Source organism: Mobula birostris, chromosome 2, assembly GCF_030028105.1.
Source record: "Mobula birostris isolate sMobBir1 chromosome 2, sMobBir1.hap1, whole genome shotgun sequence".
Lineage (NCBI taxonomy): Eukaryota > Metazoa > Chordata > Chondrichthyes > Myliobatiformes > Myliobatidae > Mobula > Mobula birostris.
This window is the reverse complement of record NC_092371.1, coordinates 28,622,426-28,647,517: the sequence shown is the minus strand read 5'-3', so window position 1 is coordinate 28,647,517 and position 25,092 is coordinate 28,622,426. Positions and strand designations below refer to the sequence as shown.

General features: G+C 42.6%; 1 protein-coding gene across 2 annotated transcripts in view; it reads right to left on the bottom strand.

The window, feature by feature from the left end:
- Positions 1-25,092, bottom strand: part of ttll9 (tubulin tyrosine ligase-like family, member 9) — a 59,222-nt gene that overhangs the window by 18,843 nt on the left and 15,287 nt on the right. Inside the window, exons 7-9 of one of the 2 annotated variants that reach the window (XM_072239317.1) lie at positions 22,011-22,101; positions 14,186-14,226; positions 6,562-6,649 (exon numbers count right to left, since the gene is read on the bottom strand). In XM_072239317.1, coding sequence (XP_072095418.1) covers positions 6,562-6,649; positions 14,186-14,226; positions 22,011-22,101 — 220 coding nt within the window. The remainder of the gene's footprint in view (positions 1-6,561; positions 6,650-14,185; positions 14,227-22,010; positions 22,102-25,092) is intronic. The other variant, XM_072239326.1, reaches the window with a different exon arrangement.

Sequence of the window (25,092 nt, the reverse complement as noted above, 5' to 3'; positions counted from 1 at the left end):
TGTGCTCCACATACAGTATCTGAAATAACCTTCCAGAGGATCTGAAATCTGCCCCAACTTTAAGCTCTTTTAAATCGAGGCTTAGAAGTTCTCTTTTTGCTGTAGCTTTTAATTAGAATCTCCTGTACTGTAACTTATATTTATCATAGATATTTTTTGTGTAATTTTATTCTCTTTATATATTGTCTGAAATCTGATGTTTGATTTTTATATCTGGTTCTATGTAAAGCACTTTGAACTGCCTTGTGTTTGAAAAGTGCTATACAAATAAACTTGTTTACTTGCTACCATCAAACTTAGTCTTTATCCAATTTAGAATCTCAACCTGTGGACCAGACCTATCTTTTTGCATATTTACTTTGAAATTAATGGCACTGTGGTCACTGGATGCAAAGTGTTCCCTCTACACAAACTTCTGTCACCTGCACTGTCACATTCCCTAATAGCAGATCTAGCATTGAGCAGTTTCTCATTGAGCCTTTTTTACTGACAAAGGAAACTCTCCTGAATACATTTGACAAACTGTCTTATCTGGCACTTTTACAGTTTTGAATTCCCAGTCAATATGTGGAAAGTTAAAATCACCTACCATAACAACCTTATGTTTCTCACAACAGTCTGCGATCTCTACAAAATTGGAGGGAACGAGAAGATGGCAGTGCCATTCAGGGCCCCAAACAGTCCATTCAGGTGAGGCAACGTTTCACTTGTGAGTCTGCTGGGGTCATCTATTGCATCCGGTGCGGCCTCCTCTACATCGGTGAAACCCGACGCAGATTGGGGGACCGCTTCGTCGAGCACCTCCGCTCCGTCCGCCACAACAGACAGGATCTCCCAGTTGCCACCCACTTCAACTCTGCTTCCCATTCCCATTCGGATATGTCCATACATGGCCTCCTCTACTGCCATGATGAGGCTAAACTCAGGTTGGAGGAACAACACCTCATATACCGTCTAGGTAGTCTCCAGCCCCTTGGTATGAACATAGAATTCTCCAACTTCCGGTAATTCAGTAATTCCCTCCCCCTCCCTTCCCCTATCTGCATTTCACTCTGCCCCCTCCCCCAGCTGCCAATCACCTCCTTCATGGTTCCGCCTCCTTCTACTACCCATTGTGTTTTCCCCTATTCCTTCTTCACCTTTCCTGCCTATCACCTCCCTGCCTCCCTTCCCCCAGCCCTTTATCTTTCCCCTTACTGGTTTTTCCACCTGGAACCTACTAGCCTTCCCCTTCCCACCCTCCCCCACCTTCTTTATAGGGCCTCTGCCCATTCCTTCTTCAGTCCTGATGAAGGGTTCCGGCCCGAAACGTTGACTGATCATTTCCACGGATGCTGCCCGACCTGCTGAGTTCCTCCAGTGTGTTGTGAGTGTTGCTTTCCGCTCACTGTTCTGGCACTCTGGTTCCCATTCCCCTGCAACTCTAATTTAAATCCCGCTGTGCAGCATTAGCAAACCTTCCTGCTTGGTTATTAGTGCTCCTCCAGTTCAGGTACAATCCATGCCTTTCACAGGTCCCACTTTCCCTGGAAGATAGCCCAGTGATCCAAAAATCATATGCCCTCCCTCCTACCCTAACTCTTTAGCCACATGCATAATCTTCCTAGTTCTGGCCTCACTAGCATGAGACATGGGTAGCAATCTGGAGAGCACAACCCTTGAGGTCCTGCCCTTTAACTTAGCACCTAACTCCCTGAGTTCCCTTTGCAGAACCTTGTCACTCGTCCCACCTATGTCATTGGTACCTACGTGGACCATGACCTCTGGCTGTTCACCCTCCCACTTTAGAACACTGAGGACTCCATCCAAAATGTTCCGGGCCCTGGCACCCAGAGGCAACATTCAATCTGGGAATCCCTTTTCCTCCCACAGAGCCTCCTGTCCATTCACCTAATTAACAAATCCCTATCACCACAGCACACTTCTTCTTCCCCTTTCCCTTCTGAGTCACAGAGGCAGATTCAGTGCCAGAGACCCAACTGCTATGACTTCCTCTGCTAGGTCATTTCCTCCAACTGTATCTAAAGTGGTATACCTGTTGTTGTCCTGATGAAGGGTCTCAGCCTAAAACATCAACTGTTTACTCTTTTCCATAAATGCTACCTGGCCTACTGAGTCCCTCCAGCATTTTGAGTGTGTTGCCTGTTGTTGATGAGGCCGGCCACAAAGGTACTCTGCACTGGCTCCTTGAACCCTTTCCCCTTCCTGACTGTCACCCAGTCTCCTGTGTCCTGCACCTCGGGTGTAACTACCTCTCTATATGTCCTTTCTATCACCCCCCCAGCCTCCTGAATGATCCAGAGTTCATCCAGTTCCAGCTCTAACTCTAACGCAGACTGTTAGAGCTGCAGCAGGATGTACTTCTCGCAATTGTAGTCGTCAGGGACATTGGAGGTCTCACTGCCTCTCACATCCCGCAAGAAGAGCATTCAGCTATTCTGCCTGGCATCTCTACTGTCCTAGCTAAGCAAATGTAAAGAAGGGATGGGGACAAAAAAACAAAACTTTTCCTAGAGCTGTTCTTTTTTGCCTTCTCTGACTGAAGCCGCGAAGTGTTAAAGCCTCACTACTCTAACTCTGTCCGCTCAGACTATGGGTGCCGCTATGATGGCCACTACGCTTGCCCGTCTTCCCTTAATTTGTACATGCTATTCAATCCCAAATACCAACAGGTCACTGGTCGGAGCTCAATTACGCTGCCGCTATCCACTGCTGTCTTTTCCTACTCTGGCAATGGACCTGAGTGAAATCCCCTCCTCACAAACTTCTGATATCCAGATTGGTCACTGGTCGGAACTCAAATAAGCTGGCAAGACCCGGCACTGCCTTTTTCTACTCAGACAGTGGTCCTGAGTGAAATCCCCTCCTCACAAATGAACTGCAAATATAATGCGGGAATATGTGAAATCGTCCATTTTGCCAAGAACAATTAAAATAGAATATTATCTAAACGGTGAGAAAATACAGAGTTTTGTGATATAAATGTACCTAGGTGTTCTAATACAGTACCCGATTTGCAAAAGGTTGGTATGAAAGCACAGCAAGTAATTCGGAAGGCGAAAAGAGTGTATTTGTCTGGTTGGTTGCACATACATTGGAAGCAATTCAGAGAAGGCTGATTAGAATTAACATCTGGAACAAATAGGTTGTCACACAAAGAAAGGTTAGAGAGCCTAGGGTTGTATCCATTGTAGTTTTAATAAGGAGGATATGAATGATCCTGAGGCAACAACACCCTATCAGAATCCTCTTGTCGGAAAATCTAGAAATAGGGATCACCGATTTTTTTAAAAAAAGAACTGCCAATTTAAGACAGAAGCAGAATCCTTAAATATCATAGGCAAATAACATTGTAGAGTTGAGGCTACTGTCAATCAGCCTTTATCATATTGAATAGCAGACTAGGTTTGAGGAGTTAAATGGTCTTTCTCTGTACCTATTACACCAAAAATATATTTAAGTATAGACAATGTTTGATATTGTACTCTGTGCGATCTATTTATTGACAAGGACCTCATTTCTAACCCTAGATATGTCCAGAGGAGATAGCTGATACAGACTTTCAAAAGTTGTTTGATAAGGTTCCACCCTGGAGAGAGGCAAATTAAAGGCACACAGTCCAGAAAAAAATAACCAAAGGAAGAGCTCCATGATTATTGAGTAGAACAGTGGTTAACAGTGAAGAGAACTGTAGAGGCAATTGGGTGGACGAGGGTAAATGCATAGATCAGCAGATCACATGCAGCAGAGAAATGGAAGTTGATACATTTTGTGAAGCAAGAGAGGAATAGAAAGACAATATACAATTCTTCAAAAGTGTAATCTATTTAATATATCTGCTATAGGAGTTGTTGTGGATCAGTAGTTTCATTAACAGGAGTATAAAGGACAGAAGCAAAACAATTAATAATTCACATGTACAAATGAAAAGGTGAAATGGAATGAGAAATTTGTGCCCAATTTGAGAAGTTCCAAGAGTTGTTGTAGGGTAACAAAGAGGGTCCAGAAGTCAAAGTTTCCAAGCAAATATTGATGTCAGGGCCAGAGAGGAAATACAGATCCCAAGGCATGGAAGTAGTATAGAGGTGGAGATATTGAAGATAAAACTATTAAAGCCAAGTATACTAAAACTAGTAAGGAGACATGAATTATGGAATCATCAGACTAAGAAATCACCTAATCCAACGGCAGGATAGCTAAACTAATGTCAACTAATGGTATCAATATTAATGCAATAATCATGGTCAGCTAACTGTGGTGGGAAAGGTGTGGGAGTGGGTATGAACCATCCTTATGCCCAAGATCAGACTCGCAAAATGGGCACGCAACTCCAAGCTCCACTGAGGTAAGCAGTTTCCAGGAGGACAGAAAGAATGTATATAGAGTGTCCTCTAAACCAATTTGTTTTTTAAAGTAGCATCCTCACTAACTTATGGGAATCCTTGGCCTGAGACTTTCAAACTAGAAAAGAAGCATCTGAGCAAACCACCAAATCTCCTCAGCAGAAACAAATGGAAGACGAGCACAAAGAAGGCATGAATGACATGCAAACAGAACGACATGCCCACTCACTCACCTGTTGGCCTCCATCTATTGCAGAGTGCAGATCTGGCAGAGGACTCGTAAGGAATCAGATCCCACAAAAGTGAAGTGAAAGTAAGTCAACCTCAATCCTGAGGGACTGGCTGATAGATTGGAGTGAGTTACATGGAAATACTGTGTTACACAGCAGGAAACAAGTAGCAAAGGAGTTACAAACAAAGAAGCTGGAGGAACTCGGGGGGGGGGGGGGTCAGACAGCATTTATGGAGCATCTATCCACAACAATAACAACCTCTAACTCAACATCAGCAAAACCAAAGAGCTGATTATTGACTATATAAGGAAAAAAACCCAGAGTCCATGAACCAGTCCCCATTAAGGAATCAGAAATTGAAAGGGTCAGTATCTTCAAATTCTTTGGTATAATTGTTTCAGAGGATCTGTCCTGGGACTAGCATGCAAGTGTCATTACAAAGAAGGCACAAAAGTGCTCTACTTTCTTAGATGTTTGTGCATGTCAACTAAAACTTTGACAAACTTCTATAGATGCACAGTGGAGAGTATCCAGACTGGTTGCATCACAGCCTGGTATGGAACCACCAATGCACAAGAACAGAAAAGCCTACAAAAAGTGGTAGATACAGCCCATCCATCATAATAGATACCCTCCCCACCATAATGCAATCTACAAGGAGTGCTGCCATAGGAAGACACCATCCACTATCCAGGCCATGCTCTCTTCTCACTGCTGCTATCGGGAAAGAGGTGCAGGAGCCTTTGGTCCCACACCACCAGACTCAGGAATAGTTATTACTATCCAACCATTGGGCTCCTGAAACAGTATGGATGACTTCACTCACCTCAACTGAACTGATTCCACAACCTTTGGACTCACTTTCAAGGACTCTACAACTCATGTTCTCAATATTGTTTATTTACTTTTTTTCTATTTGCACAGTTTGTCTTCTTTTGCACATTGTTTGCTACTTGGCCTTTATTTATGTGTAATTTTTCATTGATCCTATTGTATTGCTTTGTTTTACTATGAATGCCTGCATGAAAATGAACGTCACAGTAATATATGGTGACATATACAGTATATACTTTGATAATAAATTTACTTTGGACTTTGAAATAGTCAAAATTTCAGGTCAGAATATTGACTGTCCATTCTCCTCCATACTGTGGGTACTGCCTGACCTGCTGAATACCTCCAGCTCCTATAGGCGTTGCTGCAGACTTTCAGCATCTATAGTCTCGTGTCTATTTCTTGCAAAGAAATTACTGTGTCCGACTGTCAGAATTTTTTTTTTGTGCAAGTTAAATAGCAGATTTCATGGGAAATAGTGAAATGGGTAACATGGCTTTGCTGAGGCTATAGTGAGAAACCAGACATCCCACCTCTCCCGGAAGTTCCGGGAGTCTCCCGCATATTACTACTGGCTCCTTGAGGCCTGCAAATTATATACAATATCCCAGAAATTAATTTTTTTTGCGAGAGAGAGAGAGAGAGAACGCGCATGCGCGCTACAGCAGAGTGTTCCAAAAAAAGAAAGTATAAAATGTATGTCACCCCAGACTACCCTAAAGTGTACCCCTGCCTAATAGGGGTCAAAAATAATGACAGTATTGCTCGCTGCACTGTTTGCAACAGTGACTTTTCTATTGGCCATGGTGGGTTAAGACTGTAAAAGACATGTTGAGATGAGTTTAACAGATGTCATTTGTTTATTAGCATAGCTAACGTTATTTAAACTATCTGGCTAGCTGCTAAGGAGCTACTCTATTGCAGACATCCCACCTCTCCCGGAAGTTCTGGGAGTCTCCCGCAAATTGATGGTGCTACCTCCCTGAAATGAGTTTTTGCAGGGTGGGATGTCTGAGAAACTAAAAGGTAAAATAAAAAGTACAGTAGTTCTGGAAGTGATATTGAATATTGCAGGTTACAGCAAATGCACAAGTGTCCTTGTAAGAGTTTTCAGGGATTGTTATACTTTATTATTATATAGCAAAGGATACAATTATCATCAATGCTGGTCAGGGAGAAGCGAGTATTTGAAAACCGGGCAAATCCATCTCTATATAACCAGGCTTTTAGAGGCATGTACTACAACAAGGGAAAAATGGCAAAGGGATAATTAAACAATTAAATAATGTGTGGCATTATTGAACAAACTCTAAACTTTTACTCTACCTGCAACAGAACTCTGAGTGAGTTAGTGTGTTTCGATGCTCCATGAATATCTTTCAAACAATATTTCTGCCGCTCCACATCACTGCAGATTTTAACTTCTTCTGATGTTTATCTAATATCCCTTCAAAAGCAGCTGTTGATTCTCCATTTACCACCTCTGAAGCATGACACTCTAAATCCTAGGAGTTCATTGTTTGAATATAATTTTCCTCAAACTTGCTTCAGGTTTATTTTTAGATTAGATTAGATTAGATTCAACTTTATTGTCATTGTGCCAAGTACATATACAAAGCCAATGAAATGCAGTTAGCATCTAACCAGAAATGCAAAGAATAGTGTTATTTACAAAATAACTGCAAATAAAAAGTGCTACAGCACACAAATATAATTTTGTCATACACCTTAAATAGTTTAATATTGACCTTTAGGTACTGGAAACATTTTAAAAATGAATTTACTGTACTCAAACCCCTTAATTAATTTAAAACTCTTTATCCTCTTCTTTGCAGCAAAGAAAACAATCCCAGGCTCCCCAACATATTCATGTAATTATGATCTTTTATTCGTAGAACCAATTCAATATGTCCCTTCTATTCTCTCCACTATACCATCAAATCTTTCCTAAAGAGTGGCGCTCAAAATTGGGGCTGAACTCGTGTTTTAGATGGGTTTAACAAAACTGTTCATTCTCTGCCTCTTCTGGTAGAGCCCAGGTTAGATTATGTTCCATGAAGTGTTTTGTTGAATAGTGTCTACGCCTTCAAAGATTACACGATCATAATTTGAATAAATGAAGTGTACAAAATATTAAAGTTTTGAAGTCAAAATGTTGTTGAAACCTCAAGACTGTCAGACCCATAAAACCACAAATTACAATTTCCTGTATTTTAACCATAGCACAGGAGAGGGATAGGAGCAGACAATTTGGGAAAACATTTAATTGGGGTGGGGGAAAATATGATGCTATTGAGCAGGAACTTGGGAGCAGATGCTCTCAGGGAAATCCACGGGAGAAATGTGGCAAATGTTCAGGGAATATTTGCATGGAGTTCTGCATAGGTATGTTCCATTGAGGCAGGGAAAGGATGGTAGGGTTAAAGAACCATGGTGTACAAAGGATGTAGAAAATCTAGTTAAGAAGAAGAAAAGAAAAGCTTACAAAAGAAACTACGTACTGTTGGAGCTCTAGAAAATTATTACAAGGTTGGTAGGAAGGAATTTAAGAATGGAATTAGGAGAGCCAGAATGGGCCATGAGAAGACCTTGGTGAGCAGGATTAAGGAAAACCTCAAGGCTTTCTACAAGTATGTGAAGTGCAAGAGGTTGAGAATAGCACTAATCAGGTGCAAGAGTAGAAATGTGTGCATGGAGTCGGAGGAGGTAGTGAAGGTACTTAATGAATACTTTGCTTCAGTATTCACCAGGGAAAAAAGACCTTGGCAATTGTCGGGATGACTTACAGCTGACTGAAACACTTGAGCATATAGACATTAAGAAAGAGAATGTGCTGGAGCTTTTGAAAAGCGTTAAGTTAGGTAAGTCACCAGGACTGGATGAGATATATCCCAGGCTACCATGGGAAGCAAGAGAGGAGATTACTGAGCTTCTTGCGATGATCTTTGCGTCATCAATAGGGAGGGGAGAAGTACTGAAGAACTGGAGGGTTGCAAATGTTGTTCCGCTGTTCAAGAAAGGGAGCAGAGATAACCCATTATAAATTATAGACCAGTGAGTCTGACTTCAGTGGTGGGCAAGTTGATGGAGAAGATCCTGAGAGGCAGGATTTATGAGCGTTTGGAGAGACATAATCTGATTAGGAAACGTCAGCATGGCTTTGTCAAAGGCAGGTCGTGCCTTATGAGTCTGATTGAATTCTTTGAGTAAGTAACAAAACACATAGATGAAGGTAGAGCAGTAGATGTAGTGTATATGGATTTCAGTAAGGCATTTGATAAGGTTCCCCATACAAGGCTCCTTCAGAAAGTGGATGGGATCCAAGGAGACCTTGCTTTGTGGATCCAGAATTGGCTCCCCCACAGGAGGCAAAGGGTGGTTGTAGATGGTTTGTGCTCTGCATGCAGGTCAGTGACCAGTGGTATTCCGCAAGAATCTGTTCTGGGACCCCTCCTCTTCGTGATTTTTATAAATGACCTGGATGAAGAAGTAGCTGTGTTCTGAAGGAAGTAGCTGTGGAGATTGCGGAGGCATTAGCAATGATCTTTCAAAAGTCCATAGATTCTGGCATGTTTCCGGAGCACTGGAAGATTGCAAATGTCACTCCGCTATTTAAGAAGGGGGCAAGGAAGTGAAAAGGAAATTATAGACCTGTTAGCTTGGCATCGGTGGTTGGGAAGTTGTTGGAGTCGATTGTCAAGGATGAGGTTACAGAGTACCTGAAGGCATTTGACAAGACAGGCAGAACTCAGCATGGATTCCTTAAAGGACAATCCTGCCTGACAAACCTATTACAATTTTTTGAGGAAATTACCTGTAGGCTAGACAGGGGAGATGCAGTGGATGTTGTATATTTGGATTTTCAGAAGACCTTTGACAAGGTGCCACACATGAGGCTACTTAACAAGATAAGAACCCATGGAATTACGGGAAAGTTACATACGTGTATAGAGTGTTGGCTGATTGGCAGGAAACAGAGAGTGAGAATAAAGTGATCCTATTCTGGTTGGCTGCCGGTTATCAGCGATGTTCCACAGGGGTCCATGTTGGGGCCGCTTCTTTTTACATTGTACATCAACGATTTGGATTATGGAATAGATGGCTTTGTGGCTAAGTTTGCTGACGATACGAAGATAGGTGGAGGGGCTGGTAGTGCTGAGGAAACGGAGAGTCTGCAGGGAGACTTGGATAGATTGGAAGAATGGGCAGAGAAGTGGCAAGTGAAGCACAATGTTGGAAAGTGTATGGTTATGCACTTTGGCAGAAAAAATAAACGGGCAGACTATTATTTAAATGGGGAAAGAATTCAAAGTTCGGTGATGCAACAGGACTTGGGAGTCCTCATACAGGATACCCTTAAAGTTAACCTCCAGTTTGAGTCAGTAGTGAAGAAGGCGAATGCAATGTTGGCATTCATTTCTAGAGGAATAGAGTATAGGAGCAGGGATGTGATGTTGAGGCTCTATAAGGCGCTGGTGAGACCTCACTTGGAGTACTGCAGGCACTTTTGGTCTCCTTATTTAAGAAAGGATGTGCCGACATTGGAGAGGGTACAGAGAAGATTCACTAGAATGATTCCGGGAATGAGAGGGTTAGCATCTGAGGAACGTTTGTCCGCTCCTGGACTGTATTCCTTGGAATTTAGAAAAATGAGGGGAGACCTCATAGAAACATTTCGAATGTTGAAAGGCATGGACAGAGTAGATGTGGCAAAGTTGTTTCCCAAGATGGGGGAGTCTAGTACGAGAGGGCATGATTGAAGGGCATCCATTCAGAACAGAAATGCAAAGAAATTTTTTTAGTCAGAGGGTGGTGAATCTATGGAATTTGTTGCCACAGGCAGCAGTGGAGGCCAAGTCATTGGGTGTATTTAAGGCAGAGATTGATAGGTACCTGAGTAGCCAGGGCATCAAAGAGGGTGGGGGAGTGGGACTAAATGGGAGAATGGATCAGCTCATGATAAAATGGCGGAGCAGACTTGATGGGCCGAATGGCCGACTTCTGCTCCTTTGTCTTATGGTCTTATGGGTTAGTAAGTTTGCTGATGACACAAAGGTTGGGGGTGTTGTGGATCGTCTGGAGAATTGTCAGCGGTTACAGCAGAACATCGATAAGATGCAGAACTGGGCTGAGAAGTGGCAGATGGACTTCAATCCAGATAAGTGTGAAGTGGTTCATTTCGGTAGGTCAAATTTGAAGACAGAATATAATATTAATGGCAAGACTCTTGACAGTGTGGAGGATCTGAGAGATCTTGGGGTCAGTGTCCACAGGACACTCAAAGCTGCTGCACACGTTGACAGTGTTGTTAAGAAGGCACTTAGTGTGTTGGCATTCATCAACCATAGGACTGAGTTCAAGAGCCGTGAGGTAATGTTACAGCTATACAAGACCTTGGTCAGACCCCTCTTGGAGTACTTTGTCCAGTTTTGGTCACCTCACTACAGGAAGGATGTGGATACCATAGAGAGAGTGCAGAGGAGACTTACAGGGATGTTGCCTGGATTGGAGAGCGCAACTTATGAGAATCGGTTGAGTGAACTTGGCCTTTTCTCCTTGGACCAATGAAGGACGAGAGGTGACTTGATAGAGGTGTATAAGATGATGAGGGGCATTGATCATATGGATAGCTAGAGGCTTTTTCTGAGGGCTGAAATGGCTAACACAAGGGGGCATAGTTTTAAGGTGCTTGGAAATAGGCACCGAGGGGATGTCGGGGTAAGATTTTTGCACAGAGAGTGGTGGGTGTGTGGAATGCACTGCAGGCAGCGGTGGTGGAAGTGGATACAATAGGGTCTTTTGAGAGCCTCTTTGATAGGTACATGGAGCTTAGAAAAATAGAGGGTTATGCGTTAGGGAAATTCTAGGCAGTTTCTAGAGTAGGTTACATGGTTGGCACAACATTGTGGGCCGAAGGGCCTGTAATGTGCTGTAGATTTCTATGTTCTATGTTAAATAAAGTGACCAATATTGCTTTGCCTTCATTTAGTAGCAATGCGAAATCAAATATACAAGAACCTGAAATGTGGTTAAAATAAGCTGTTTCACTTAATGACCCCATGCAGTGATTAGAAAAGTCAGTATGGCCTTTCTTCACACATACCAATCCTCATAGAAGGATCAGAAGTAGAGAGAGTGAGCAGTTTCAAGTTCCTGTGTGTCAAGATCTCTGAGGATCTAACCTGGTCCCAACATATCAATGCAGTTATAAAGAAAGCAAGACAGTGGCTATACTTCAATAGGAGCTTGAAGAGATTTGGTATGTCAACAAATACACTCAAAAACTTCTATAGATGTACCGTGGAGAGCATTCTGACAGGCTGCATCACTGTCTAGTACAGAGGGGCTACTGCACAGGACCGAAAGCTGCAGAGGGTTTAATTTAGTCGGCTCCATCTTGGGTACTAGCCTACAAAGTACCCAGGACATCTTCAAGGAGCGGAGTCTCAAAAAGGCAGCGTCCATTATTAAGGACCTCCAGCACCCAGGGCATGCCCTTTTCTCACTGTTACCATCAGGTAGGAGGTACAGAAACCTGAAGGCACACACTCAGTGATTCAGGAATAGCTTCTTCCCCTCTGCCATCCGATTCCTAAATGGGACAGTGAACCCTTGGACACTACCTCACTTTTTAAAAAAAAATATAGTATTTTTGTTTTTTGCATGATTTTTTAATCTATTCAATATACATATCCTGTAATTGATTTACTTATTTATCTTTTATTATTATTTTATTTTGTGCTTTCTTTCTTCTATATTATGTATTGCATTGAACTGCTGCTGCCAAGTTAACAAATTTCATGTCAAATGCCGGTGATAATAAACCTGATTCTGATTCATGGACAGCCTTGCACCACTGTATGCTTTCTTCCAGTCAGTGAAGTGGTTGATAACCACTGCTCTCTTCCTTGCAATTTCTAAGGTGTGACTTCCACTGTTATTGAAAGAAGGAAGACTTTCATTTAAGCAGTGCTATTGACATTCCCTTCAAAATGCTTTAGAGACAACGAAGTATATGTAAAGTGTAGTTACTGTTGCAATGTAGGACATGTCCTTCCTTCCTTCATTTTGTAAAACAAGTCAATGTGGTACTTTCTCAAACATCTTCAGGAAATCCACATTCAAAGTCACTGCATTGTTATCAAAGCCCCTCTGTAAATGGATCCTGGATTTCTTAACAGAAAGGCCACAGTCAGTCCGTGTGGGCAGCAACATCTTTAGTGCCGTTATGCTGAGCACTGGTGCTCCCCACGACTGTGCTCTCAGCTTGCCGCTGTCCACACCTACGCATGACTGTGTCACAGGATTCAGCTCAAACCGTGCCATCAAGTATGTGAATGACAAAACCGTGGCTGGCCTCATCAACAACGACGATGAGTCGGGGTACAGAGAGCAAGTGGAGCAGCTAGTGGGCTGGTGTGAGAACAACAACCCAAGTCTGAAGGTGGAGAAGACAAAGAAAATGATTGTGGACTTTAGGAAGGTGCAGATGAAACATTGCCATATGCGCATACATGGCTCCTCTGCGGAGAATTAAGTGCACCAAGTTCCTGGGAGTTCACATCACGGATGACCTCACCTGTTCCTTCAATATTACCTCCCTGCATAAGGTGGCACAGCAGCACCTCCAGTTCCTAAGGAGATTGAGGGAAGCAAGGCGCCCCCTCCCCATATTAACTGAATTTTACAGGAGCATCATTGTGAGCACTTTACTTTGTTTATCTATGCGCAATTCATTTGTAGATTTAAGTTTTACTTTTCCAAGTTATTGTGTGTTATGTGTACTACTGTGCTTTACACCCTGGTCAGCAGAAACATCTCATTTGATGATATACATGTATGTAGTTAAAAGACAATAAACTTGACTTCACTCCACTCTCTATAAGCTAACCATGAATCTCGTATTAAGTTAGTGCAACACAACTTGCACGCATCAAGTCTGACTCATCTTATTTGTCCAAATTTGCTCATATGGCTGCTAATCTGCTCCAAGTTTATTGTTACCAAAGGCACTCCCACCACCAACATTAAACTAACTCATCTACCAGTCCAGATCCAGGATTTTGACCTTCTTGCAACAGTGGTGTAACATTTGTAAACCCCATTGCTTAAGCACCATTATTGTACTTAAGTGGACTAAAGTTAGCAAACAACATCTCCAAAACTTCTACCTCCTACTTCCCTCAGTGACCTAGGACGTTTCCCAATTGGAAAACCTGAAACGCAGCTGACTTTATAATAGTTAATCTGTTTCTACCAAATCTCCTGTCATGGTAATCTTGCTAATAACAAGCTAGGCAAAAACTTCTTCCTTAGTAAACACTAATGCAAAGTATACTTTAATTCCAAAGCCATGCATTTTGTTTTGACCAACAGATGTTTATTTGTGCCTGCTCAGTTACAAATGGAAGACCTTCTTCTGGTGTAATTGTCAACACCAATTAGCTCATCACAGGATACTGGACAGGATGTGCACAGGGTAATGTCCTATGCTCAACATCATCAAATTGCAAGAATGGTATTTTCTAAACACAATCATAAATTTAAATTAGAGATCAGATTTAACATTTATACCTACTTTTTCATTGGCCTAATACGAGTCCAACAAATCAGAACAAAAGCACAAACATGATTAATAAATACAAATGCATGGGAGGAGCTTTCCCAATGACAATTCAAGAACATTCACTTGCTTTAACACTTTGAAGCAGCTGAATACTACATTTGTTTAATAACCAAACAGCCCGAGGGGCTTTAGAAGCAAAATCTACTTACAGATGTCACCAGTACATATACCCGCAGATCAAATTTCCTCCCTGTAAATAGCCAAAGGTCTCATGAGTAAACCATTAATAGTTCTTAAATTGAAAACTTTCCCTCCCCAAAAGGATTAGCTATTTGAAGAGACTGTAGACTGCGTACAGCCAAAGTATTCTGGACAGTCTAGGAATTATATACAGTTGCATGAACTGTACAAGTATTATCCTGAATCTTTGTCTGTGTCAAGGATCGTGCACAGCAACAGGTGCTATATACAGGGACAAACCCCAGTACTGTATGTGTTCTTTTTGCTATTTACAGAACATGGCAAAGGCAGCATTAATTGTCTCTGTTCATTACTCAGGAGTCACTGTAACACAACATTTATGAAGACAAAGTCCTGCTTTGACATTGAGGATACATTCTATCACTGGCTGCCATGACAGTATAGCAGTTAGCATGATGCTATTACAACTGTTTGGAGTTCAATTCCAATGTCATCTGTAAGAAGATCTGTACGTCCTTTCTGTGGAATAAGTGGGTTTTCTCCGGGTGCTCTGGTTTCCTCACACAGACCAAAGACATTCTTTTAGTAGGTTAATTGGTCATTATAAGTGATGCTGTGATTAGCCTAGGGTTAATTGGGGGTTGCTGGGCAGCATGGCTCAGAGGGCCAGAGGGCCCATTTCGTGCTGTACCTCAACAAATAAATACATCATATTGCAATATGTGACTGTTGGGTCCAAGGCTTCTATTCAGAACAACTCTAGCAGCTCAGAATTACACATTCATGAGGCACCATGGATCATCAGCAGAAGAATTATTCTGCATCAAATCTGAAACCTTGTGTCCTGGCAAATCCCTCCCTTTACGGGTACCATCAAGCTAGGAGATCAACCATGTGATAATCAGCATCAAACAACTGTAGGAACGTCATCAGTCATACCTAAAGTAGACTCACAACCAAACGATCAGATTAAATTTCTGCTGTGCTGCTACATCCAGCTGTCAATAATAGTTGATAGTTAAATAGTCCAAGTGGGGAACATCTGCATCTTCAGTTTTGATGGAACCCAGTGAGCAAATGCATAAAGACAAGGATCAAACCTTTGCAACCACGTTCAGGCAGTAGGAGAGGATGTTGATCAATCTTGGCTTTCTCCAGAGATCCCCATCATTACAGAAGTCAATTCTCGGCCAGTGTGATTCACTTCTACAGTATCATGCAACAATCAACCCCAGTGGGCACAATAAAGGTTAGAATACTGAAATCTCGTACTCCTGAACTAGCTACATCACCAGAGGGATTGCAGCCTGGGCATCTACCCAAGAGGGGAAGATGTCTGAGCTGCAACACCTCTAAAAGAATTGGCTGGAGATGTAGCTAGTTCGGGAGAATAACATTTCAGTATTGGGAAATCATCCACAAAAAAAGACAATTTACTGATCCAACCTATGTTCAGTCATCCACAGACTGATGGAACAGACTGAAATCAAATGGACCAACAAGTTATTCATACATCTGAACCAGCTCAATGGCAAGCACTTTAGGTTTCTTGTGGATTAACCAGCTCTAGTTAATAGCAATGGTCCAAACATAATCATGGAGCTGAATTCCAGAAGTGAAAGCCCTGGATACTAAAGCACATAACCCATTTTGATTATGTATCATGGTCAAACTGAAGTCAATGGGCATCAAGGAAAACACTTCAATGGTTGAAGTCTTGCCTTTGCTCCAAGGAAGATGGATACAGTTCTCAGAGATCAATCATTACAGTTAATAGATATCACAGCATAGGTCCTGCAGGACAGTGTTCTTGGCTTACCTTTCTTCAAATACAGGCAGTCCCAGAATTACATAAAGCTATCGTTCCTGAGTACTGTCCCTAAGCTGATTTCTCTGTGTCAGAAATGGCCATTTTCTTTCGCTACCCATATAGAAACATAGAAACATAGAAAATAGGTGCAGGAGTAGGCCATTCGGCCCTTCGAGCCTGCACCGCCATTTATTATGATCATGGCTTATCATCCAACTCAGAACCCCGCCCCAGCCTTCCCTCCATACCCCCTGACCCCCGTAGCCACAAGGGCCATATCTAACTCCCTCTTAAATATAGCCAATGAACTGGCCTCAACTGTTTCCTGTGGCAGAGAATTCCACAGATTCACCACTCTCTGTGTGAAGAAGTTTTTCCTAATCTCGGTCCTAAAAGGCTTCCCCTCTATCCTCAAACTGTGGCCCCTCGTTCTGGACTTCCCCAACATCGGGAACAATCTTCCTGCATCTAGCCTGTCCAATCCCTTTAGGATCTTATACGTTTCAATCAGATCCCCCATCAATCTTCTAAATTCCAACAAGTACAAGCCCAGTTCATCCAGTCTTTCTTCATATGAAAGTCCTGCCATCCCAGGAATCAATCTGGTGAACCTTCTTTGTACTCCCTCTATGGCAAGTATGTCTTTCCTCAGATTAGGGGACCAAAACTGCACACAATACTCCAGGTGTGGTCTCACCAAGGCCTTGTACAACTGCAGTAGTACCTCCCTGCTCCTGTACTCGAATCCTCTCGCTATAAATGCCAGCATACCATTCGCCTTTTTCACCGCCTGCTGTACCTGCATGCCCACTTTCAATGACTGGTGTATAATGACACCCAGGTCTCATTGCACCTCCCCTTTTCCTAATCGACCACCATTCAGATAATAATCTGTTTTCCTATTTTTGCCACCAAAGTGGATAACTTCACATTTATCCACATTAAATTGCATCTGCCATGAATTTGCCCACTCACCCAACCTATCCAAGTCACCCTGCATCCTCTTAGCATCCTCCTCACAGCTAACACTGCCACCCAGCTTTGTGTCATCCGCAAACGTGGAGATGCTGCATTTAATTCCCTCATCCAAGTCATTAATATATATTGTAAACAACTGGGGTCCCAGCACTGAGCCTTGCGGTACCCCACTAGTCACCACCTGCCATTCTGAAAAGGTCCCGTTTATTCCCACTCTTTGCTTCCGGTCTGCTAACCAATTCTCCACCCACACCAATACATTACCCCCAATACCGTGTGCTTTAAGTTTGCACACTAATCTCCTGTGTGGGACCTTGTCAAGAGCCTTTTGAAAATCCAAATATACCACATCCACTGGTTCTCCCCTATCCACTCTACTAGTTACATCCTCAAAAAATTCTATGAGATTCATCAGACATGATTTTCCTTTCACAAATCCATGCTGACTTTGTCCGATCATTTCACCGCTTTCCAAATGTGCTGTTATCACATCCTTGATAACTGACTCCAGTAGTTTCCCCACCACCAACGTTAGGCTAACCGGTCTATAATTCCCCGGTTTCTCTCTCCCTCCTTTTTTAAAAAGTGGAGTTACATTAGCCACCCTCCAATCCTCAGGAACTAGTCCAGAATCTAACGAGTTTTGAAAAATTATCACTAATGCATCCACTATTTCTTGGGCTACTTCCTTAAGCACTCTAGGATGCAGACCATCTGGCCCTGGGGATTTATCTGCCTTCAATCCCTTCAATTTACCTAACACCACTTCCCTACTAACATGTATTTCGCTCAGTTCCTCCATCTCACTGGACCCTCTGTCCCCTACTATTTCTGGAAGATTATTTATGTCCTCCTTAGTGAAGACAGAACCAAAGTAATTATTCAATTGGTCTGCCATGTCCTTGCTCCCCATAATCAATTCACCTGTTTCTGTCTGCAGGGGACCTACATTTGTCTTTACCAGTCTTTTCCTTTTTACATATCTATAAAAGCTTTTACAGTCCGTTTTTATGTTCCCTGCCAGTTTTCTCTCAATCTTTTTTCCCCTTCCTAATTAAGCCCTTTGTCCTCCTCTGCTGAACTCTGAATTTCTCCCAGTCCTCAGGTGAGCCACTTTCTCTGGCTAATTTGTATGCTTCTTCTTTGGAATTGATACTATCCCTAATTTCTCTTGTCAGCCACGGGTGCACTACCTTCCTTGATTTATTCTTTTGCCAAACTGGGATGAACAATTGTTGTAGTTCATCCATGCAACCTTTAAATGCTTGCCATTGCATATCCACCGTCAATCCTTTAAGTGTCATTTGCCAGTCTATCTTAGCTAATTCACGTCTCATACCTTCAAAGTTACCCCTCTTTAAGTTCAGAACCTTTGTTTCTGAATTAACTATGTCACTCTCCATCTTAATGAAGAATTCCACCATATTATGGTCACTCTTACCCAAGGGGCCTCTCACGACAAGATTGCTAATTAACCCTTCCTCATTGCTCAAAACCCAGTCCAGAATAGCCTGCTCTCTAGTTGGTTCCTCGACGTGTTGGTTCAAAAAACTATCCCGCATACATTCCAAGAAATCCTCTTCCTCAGCACCTTTACCAATTTGGTTCACCCAATCTACACGTAGATTGAAGTCACCCATTATAACTGCTGTTCCTTTATTGCACACATTTCTAATTTCCTGTTTAATACCATCTCTGACCTCACTACTACTGTTAGGTGGCCTGTACACAACTCCCACCAGCGTCTTCTGCCCCTTAGTGTTACTCAGCTCTACCCATATCGATTCCACATCTTCCCGGCTTATGTCCTTCCTTTCTATTGCGTTAATCTCTTCTTTAACCAGCAACGCCACCCCACCTCCCCTTCCTTCATGTCTATCCCTCCTGAATATTGAATATCCCTGAACATTGAGCTCCCATCCCTGGTCACCCTGGAGCCATGTCTCTGTGATCCCAACTATATCATAATCATTAATAACAATCTGCACTTTCAATTCATCCACCTTATTATGAATGCTCCTTGCATTGACACACAAAGCCTTCAGGCGCTCTTTTACAACTCTCTTAGCCCTTATACAATTATGCTGAAAAGTGGCCCTTTTTAATGCTTGCCCTGGATTTGTCGGCCTGTCACTTTTACTTTTCTCCTTAGTACTTTTTGCTTCTACCCTCACTTTACACCCCTCTGTCTCTCTGCACTGGTTCCCATCCCCCTGTTGTGAACTAACCTCCCCACGCCTAGCCTCTTTAATTTGATTCCCACCCCCCAACCATTCTAGTTTAAAGTCACCTCAGTAGCCCCCGCTAATCTCCCTGCCAGGATATTGGTCCCCCTAGGATTCAAGTGTAACCCCTCCTTTTTGTACAGGTCACACCTGCGCCAAAAGAGGTCCCAATGATCCAAAAACTTGAATCCCTGCCCCTTGCTCCAATCCCTCAGCCACGCATTTATCCTCCACCTCATCGCATTCCTACTCTCACTGTCGCGTGGCACAGGCAGTAATCCCGAGATTACTACCTTTGCGGCCCTTTTTCTCAACTCCCTTCCTAGCTCCCTATATTCTCCTTTCAGGACCTCATCCCTTTTCCTACCTATGTCATTGGTACCTATATGTACCACGACCTCTGGCTCCTCACCCTCCCACTTCAGGATATCTTGGACATGATCAGAAATATGCCGGACCCTGGCACCAGGGAGGCAAACTACCATCCGGGTCTCTGGACTGCGTCCACAGAATCGCCTATCTGACCCCCTTACTATCGAGTCCCCTATCACAACTGCCCTCCTCTTCCTTGCCCTACCCTTCTGAGCTACAAGGCCAGACTCATATTGCTTCACATACACTTACCATAATCCTTAAAATTATAGTATTAGGGTGAATTTTATTAAATAGTCACCCTAACACTACCCTTAAAGTAATGGAACATATACTGTATCTGGTCATTAATAAATATCACAAAATATTTTATTATTATTATAGATTGAAAAGTCCTTTAAACATTTATTGGGTTTCTCCAAGTCAGGCCATCCAAAAACTAGGGTGTTTCTGAACTTTATTAATTCTTCCACCACAAGGCTAGCACCAGGGCCAATGATTGCTAGTGTTCAGTTGCACTCACAGCAATTCAACAAGTGAAGCAGTTTGTGTTCTTTACACCAAGACCTAGGCAACGTTCACGTAGGATCAAATGTTATATTCTGGCCACACATCCGCCAGACAATGTTATCATGAATAAAAATGTCAATTCATTTTACTTGAACAATCAATAATATTACCAATGCCCAGCTGCTCACTATCTGACCAGAAATCCATCAACAGAACAGCTCAGAAGCTGATTATTCTGTGATGAATGACTCACTTCCTACGTAGTACCATAGAGAGAGTTGTACAGCACAAAAATTGGCCATTTGACCCACTGTGACCATGATGATATTTTTGCCCATCTACACTAATCCCCTTTGCCTATATTAGATCTATTTCTTTTGATGCCTTGCCTATTTGTGCCTGCCTAAATGTCTCTTAAACTTAATGAATGTATCTGACTCCACCACCTACTTAGTCAGTAAGTGTAAAAGAACCTTTACCCTTAATCCCCTCTAAAACTCCTTCCTCCCAGTTTCCACCTATGCTCTTGTTTTTATATCCCTACCACAGGACAGAAATTCTGAGTACCTGCCCCTTACAATTTTACAACTACAGCAGGTCAGTCTCAGTCTCCTTTTAATCTCCCCCCATAACTGAAGTTCTCCAATCCCGGCAAATGCCTTGGTAAATCTGCTCTGTACTCTGTCCAGTGCAACCACATCCTTCCTATAGTGTGGTGATCAGTACTGCACACATTCTCCAAGTGCATCTTAACCAGTGTTCTGTTAAGCTGTACTGTGACATCCCAATATTTTTTTTAAAAGTCTATGGTGTGACCTATGAAGCAAGCATACCATATACTTTCTTAATTATCCTATCCACTTATACTGCCACTTTCAGGGAATTCTGGACTTGGACCCCTATGTCTCTGCTCAACTTTCCATCTGATCTTTATCCTGCTGCAGCCTGACACACTTCCCCACTAACCACAACACCACTACTTTCTGTGTTATCTGCACACTAATAATTATATTCGTACCTCCTCTATTTAGAGTACTGTGCAAAAGTATTAGGCATATGTAAAAAAATTCTGTAAAGCAAAAATGCTTTCAAAAATAATGAAAAGTTTCTAAATATCAAAAAATTTACAATAATGAGGTATAAACAGTATCCCTTTCCATAACTACTTGAAAGGTACAGAATTATGGTCACTGTTTGCTATGTATTCTCCCAACAACACTTCCATCTGCTCAGTTTCATTTCCTAAGATCAGGACACACAGCCGATGTCCAGTAGAACATCCCACATATTGTGTCAATGCTGGTCATGTTTATGTGTATCTGCACGTGCATTGATATTGCTGTATGAAAGATCTAGCTGCCTGTATTTGTCTGTGTTAATTAGTCTGTATGGGAGACCTGATTGACAGTCAGCATTCCATCAGAAATTGTTAAAAGCACTCAGTAGGTCAAGCAAAATAAATGGGAAACGAACTAAAAAGTGATAAATAAGCATGTTTGAGTTGCTCAGATGATGCAGAAAAGAGGAAATGCTTGTGAGAAAGAATACACCAAAATGTGTGTGTGTGTTGGGGTGTGTGGGGGGGGAGATGGTGGGGTGGGGGGAAGCATTCACTCCCTAAATCTTCCTACCTCTACAGTATAGGGTAGGCCCTTACGGCATCCCAGCAACTACTGACAAACCTGATTAACCCTAACTTAGTCATAGAACAATTTAGAAAGACAAATTAACCTACCCAGTACATCTTTGGATGGTGGAAGGAAACCTTCCCTCAGACATATCTCTTTGCCCAAACATTTGGTCACTCATATTTCCTTATGGGGCTCAGCATCTATACTCTTTTGTTAACCTCCCTCTGAATTAACTATGGATAGTTTGCTATCTTAAAGTTGATCTATAAATGAACACAGTTCTTCTACAAGAGATAAGGTATTTTACCTCCTATTAAGTAGGGGTTCTCAATGTAGCGCTGAACAACGTAACTTTCTACTGTAGCTTCATCTTTCAAGTCATCTGCACGAGTCCCATCCTAAAAGATACAAGGATCAGCTTGAGTAAATTTATACTGGTGATTCAGAGAAACATCTGTCTTTGAGGTCACTGACTAGGTTGAGACAGGATGAGCAGGTCTGGCAATTTTGGACCACAGCCTTTGGCAATGATGTCTTGCATTGTATGCTCTGAGGAGAGAAGTAGCTAACCCAGAGCCTTTTTAGACCTGGCAGACAAGAGGTGTGAGGGTTGCAGTATCCTCCAGTTCTGCCTCTGACTTCCATTGTAGCCTTTAGTTTGCTCATGAAATGGTGGGATAGACTCAGTTGTCACTTCATTAGATACACCTGCACACCTCTTCGTTAATGTAAATATCTCATCTGGCAATCATGTGGCAGCAACCCAATGTATGAAACCATTGGAAGTTCAGTTGTTGTTCAAAGCAAATCAGAATGGTTGGTGTCAGACTGGGTGGTTTGAGTATCTCAGAAACTGCTGATCTCCTGGGATTTTAGAACATAGAATAGTACAGCACAGTACAGGCCCTTCAGCCCACAATGTTGTGCTGACCCTCAAACCCTGCCTCCCATATAAGCCCCCACCTTAGATTCCTCCATATACCTGTCTAGTAGTCTCTTAAACTTCACTAGTGTATCTGCCTCCACCACTGACTCAGGCAGTGCATTCCACACACCAACCACTCTCTGAGTAAAAAACCTTCCTCTAATATCCCCCTTGAACTTCCCACCCCTTACCTTAAAGTCATGTCCTCTTGTACTGAGCAGTGGTGCCCTGGGGAAGAGGCGCTGGCTATCCACTCTATCTATTCCTCTTATTATCTTGTACACCTCTATCATGTCTCCCCTCATCCTCCTTCTCGCCAAAGAGTAAAGCCCTAGCTCCCTTAATCTCTGATCATAATCCATACTTTCTAAACCAGGCAGCATCCTGGTAAATCTCCTCTGTACCCTTTCCAATGCTTCCACATCCTTCCTATAGTGAGGTGACCAGAACAGGACACAATACTCCAAGTGTGGCCTAACCAGAGTTTAATAGAGCTGCATCATTACATCGCGACTCTTAAACTCTATCCCTCGACTTATGAAGGCTAACACCCCATAAGCTTTCTTAACTACCCTATCCACCTGTGAGGCAGCTTTCAGGGATCTGTGGACATGTTCTCCGAGATCCCTCTGCTCCTCCACGCTACCAAGTGTCCTGCCATTTATTTTGTACTCAGCCTTGGAGTTTGTCCTTCCAAAGTGTACCACCTCACACTTCTCCGGGTTGAACTCCATCTGCCACTTCTCAGCCCACTTCTGCATCCTGTCAATGTCTCTCTGCAATCTTTGACAATCCTCTACACTATCTACACCACCACCAACCTTTGTGTTGTCTGCAAACTTGACAACCCACCCTTCTACCCCCACATCCAGGTCATCAATAAAAATCACGAAAAGTAGAGGTCCCAGAACAGATCCTTGTGGGACACCACTAGTCACAATCCTCCAATCTGAATGTACTCCCTCCACCACCACCCTCTGCCTTCTGCAGGCAAGCCAATTCTGAATCCACCTGGCCAAACTTCCCTGGATCCCATGCCTTCTAACTTTCTGAATAAGCCTACCGTGTGGAACCATGTCAAATGCCTTACTAAAATCCATATAGATCACATCCACTGCACTACCCTCATCTGTATGCCTGGTCACCTCCTCAAAGAACTCTATCAGGCTTGTTAGACATGATCTGCCCTTCACAAAGCCATGCTGACTGTCCCTGATCAGACCATGATTCTCTAAATGCCCATAGATCCTATCTCTAAGAATCTTTTCCAACAGCTTTCCCACCACAGGCATAAGGCTCACTGGTCTATAATTACCCGGACTATCCCTACTACCTTTTTTGAACAAGGGAACAATATTCACCTCCCTCCAATCCTCCGGTACCATTCCCGTGGACAACGAGGACATAAAGATCCTAGCCAGAGGCTCAGCAATCTCTTCTCTCGCCTCGTGGAACAGCCGGGGGAATATTCCGTCAGGCCCCAGGGACTTATCTGTCCTAATGTATTTTAACAACTCCAACACCTCCTCTCCCTTAATATCAGCATGCACATTTTCATGCACAACAGTCTCTAGAGTTTACAGAGAACGGTGCAAAAACAGAAAACATCCAGTTAGCAGCAATTCTGTGGGTGAAAAAGTCTTGTTAATGAGAGAAGTCAAAGGAGAATGGCCAGACTAGTTCATGCTGACAGGAAGGTGACAGTAACTCAATTGTAAGGCATCTTATTTGACCACAAGATCTTAAAGAATTGTGAGGACTGCTGAGAAAGTCATCAGAGCCTCTCTTCCACCTATCTGAAATATTTATCAGTAGCTCTGCATATACATGTCCTCCCTTAGCATTGTCAAGGATCCCTCCCATCTATCCCACAGTCTCTTTGACCTGCTACCATCTGGCAGGAAATAACGTAGCATTAGGATAAGAGCTATAGGATGGAAAACAGCTTCTTCCTGCAAGTTATGAGACTACTGAACTCCCTGCCACCACCCAAGTCTCATTGAATATGAAGCTCAGTAGTGTTATACTGTTTACTTTTTAAACTTGTGTCATAAATGCACTTTATGCTAAATATCAATTTTATTATTTATTAATTTATTTTGGTAATACTACCAGTGTGAGTTATATGCACTGTATTGTGCAACTTGGTGTGGAGGAACATTGTTTTGTTCAGCAGTATGCATGCACACAGTTGAGTGAAAATAAGCTTGAACGTATTAAACTCGAAATACCTACACGTTACAACAGTGGTTTGCAGAAGAGGACCTCTCACAACACGTCACACCTTGAAGGGGATAGGTTGCAGTAGCAGACCACAAACATATAGGAAGTACCTAACAAAGTGGCCATTGAGTGTAGATCCGCAATTGTCTTTGACACGGTGTAAATTCCAATGGACAAGCAATCCCAAAGCAACAACTTTAAAACCTCTCTTTGGGAAATTGGTTCAGTGATTGGGCTGCAT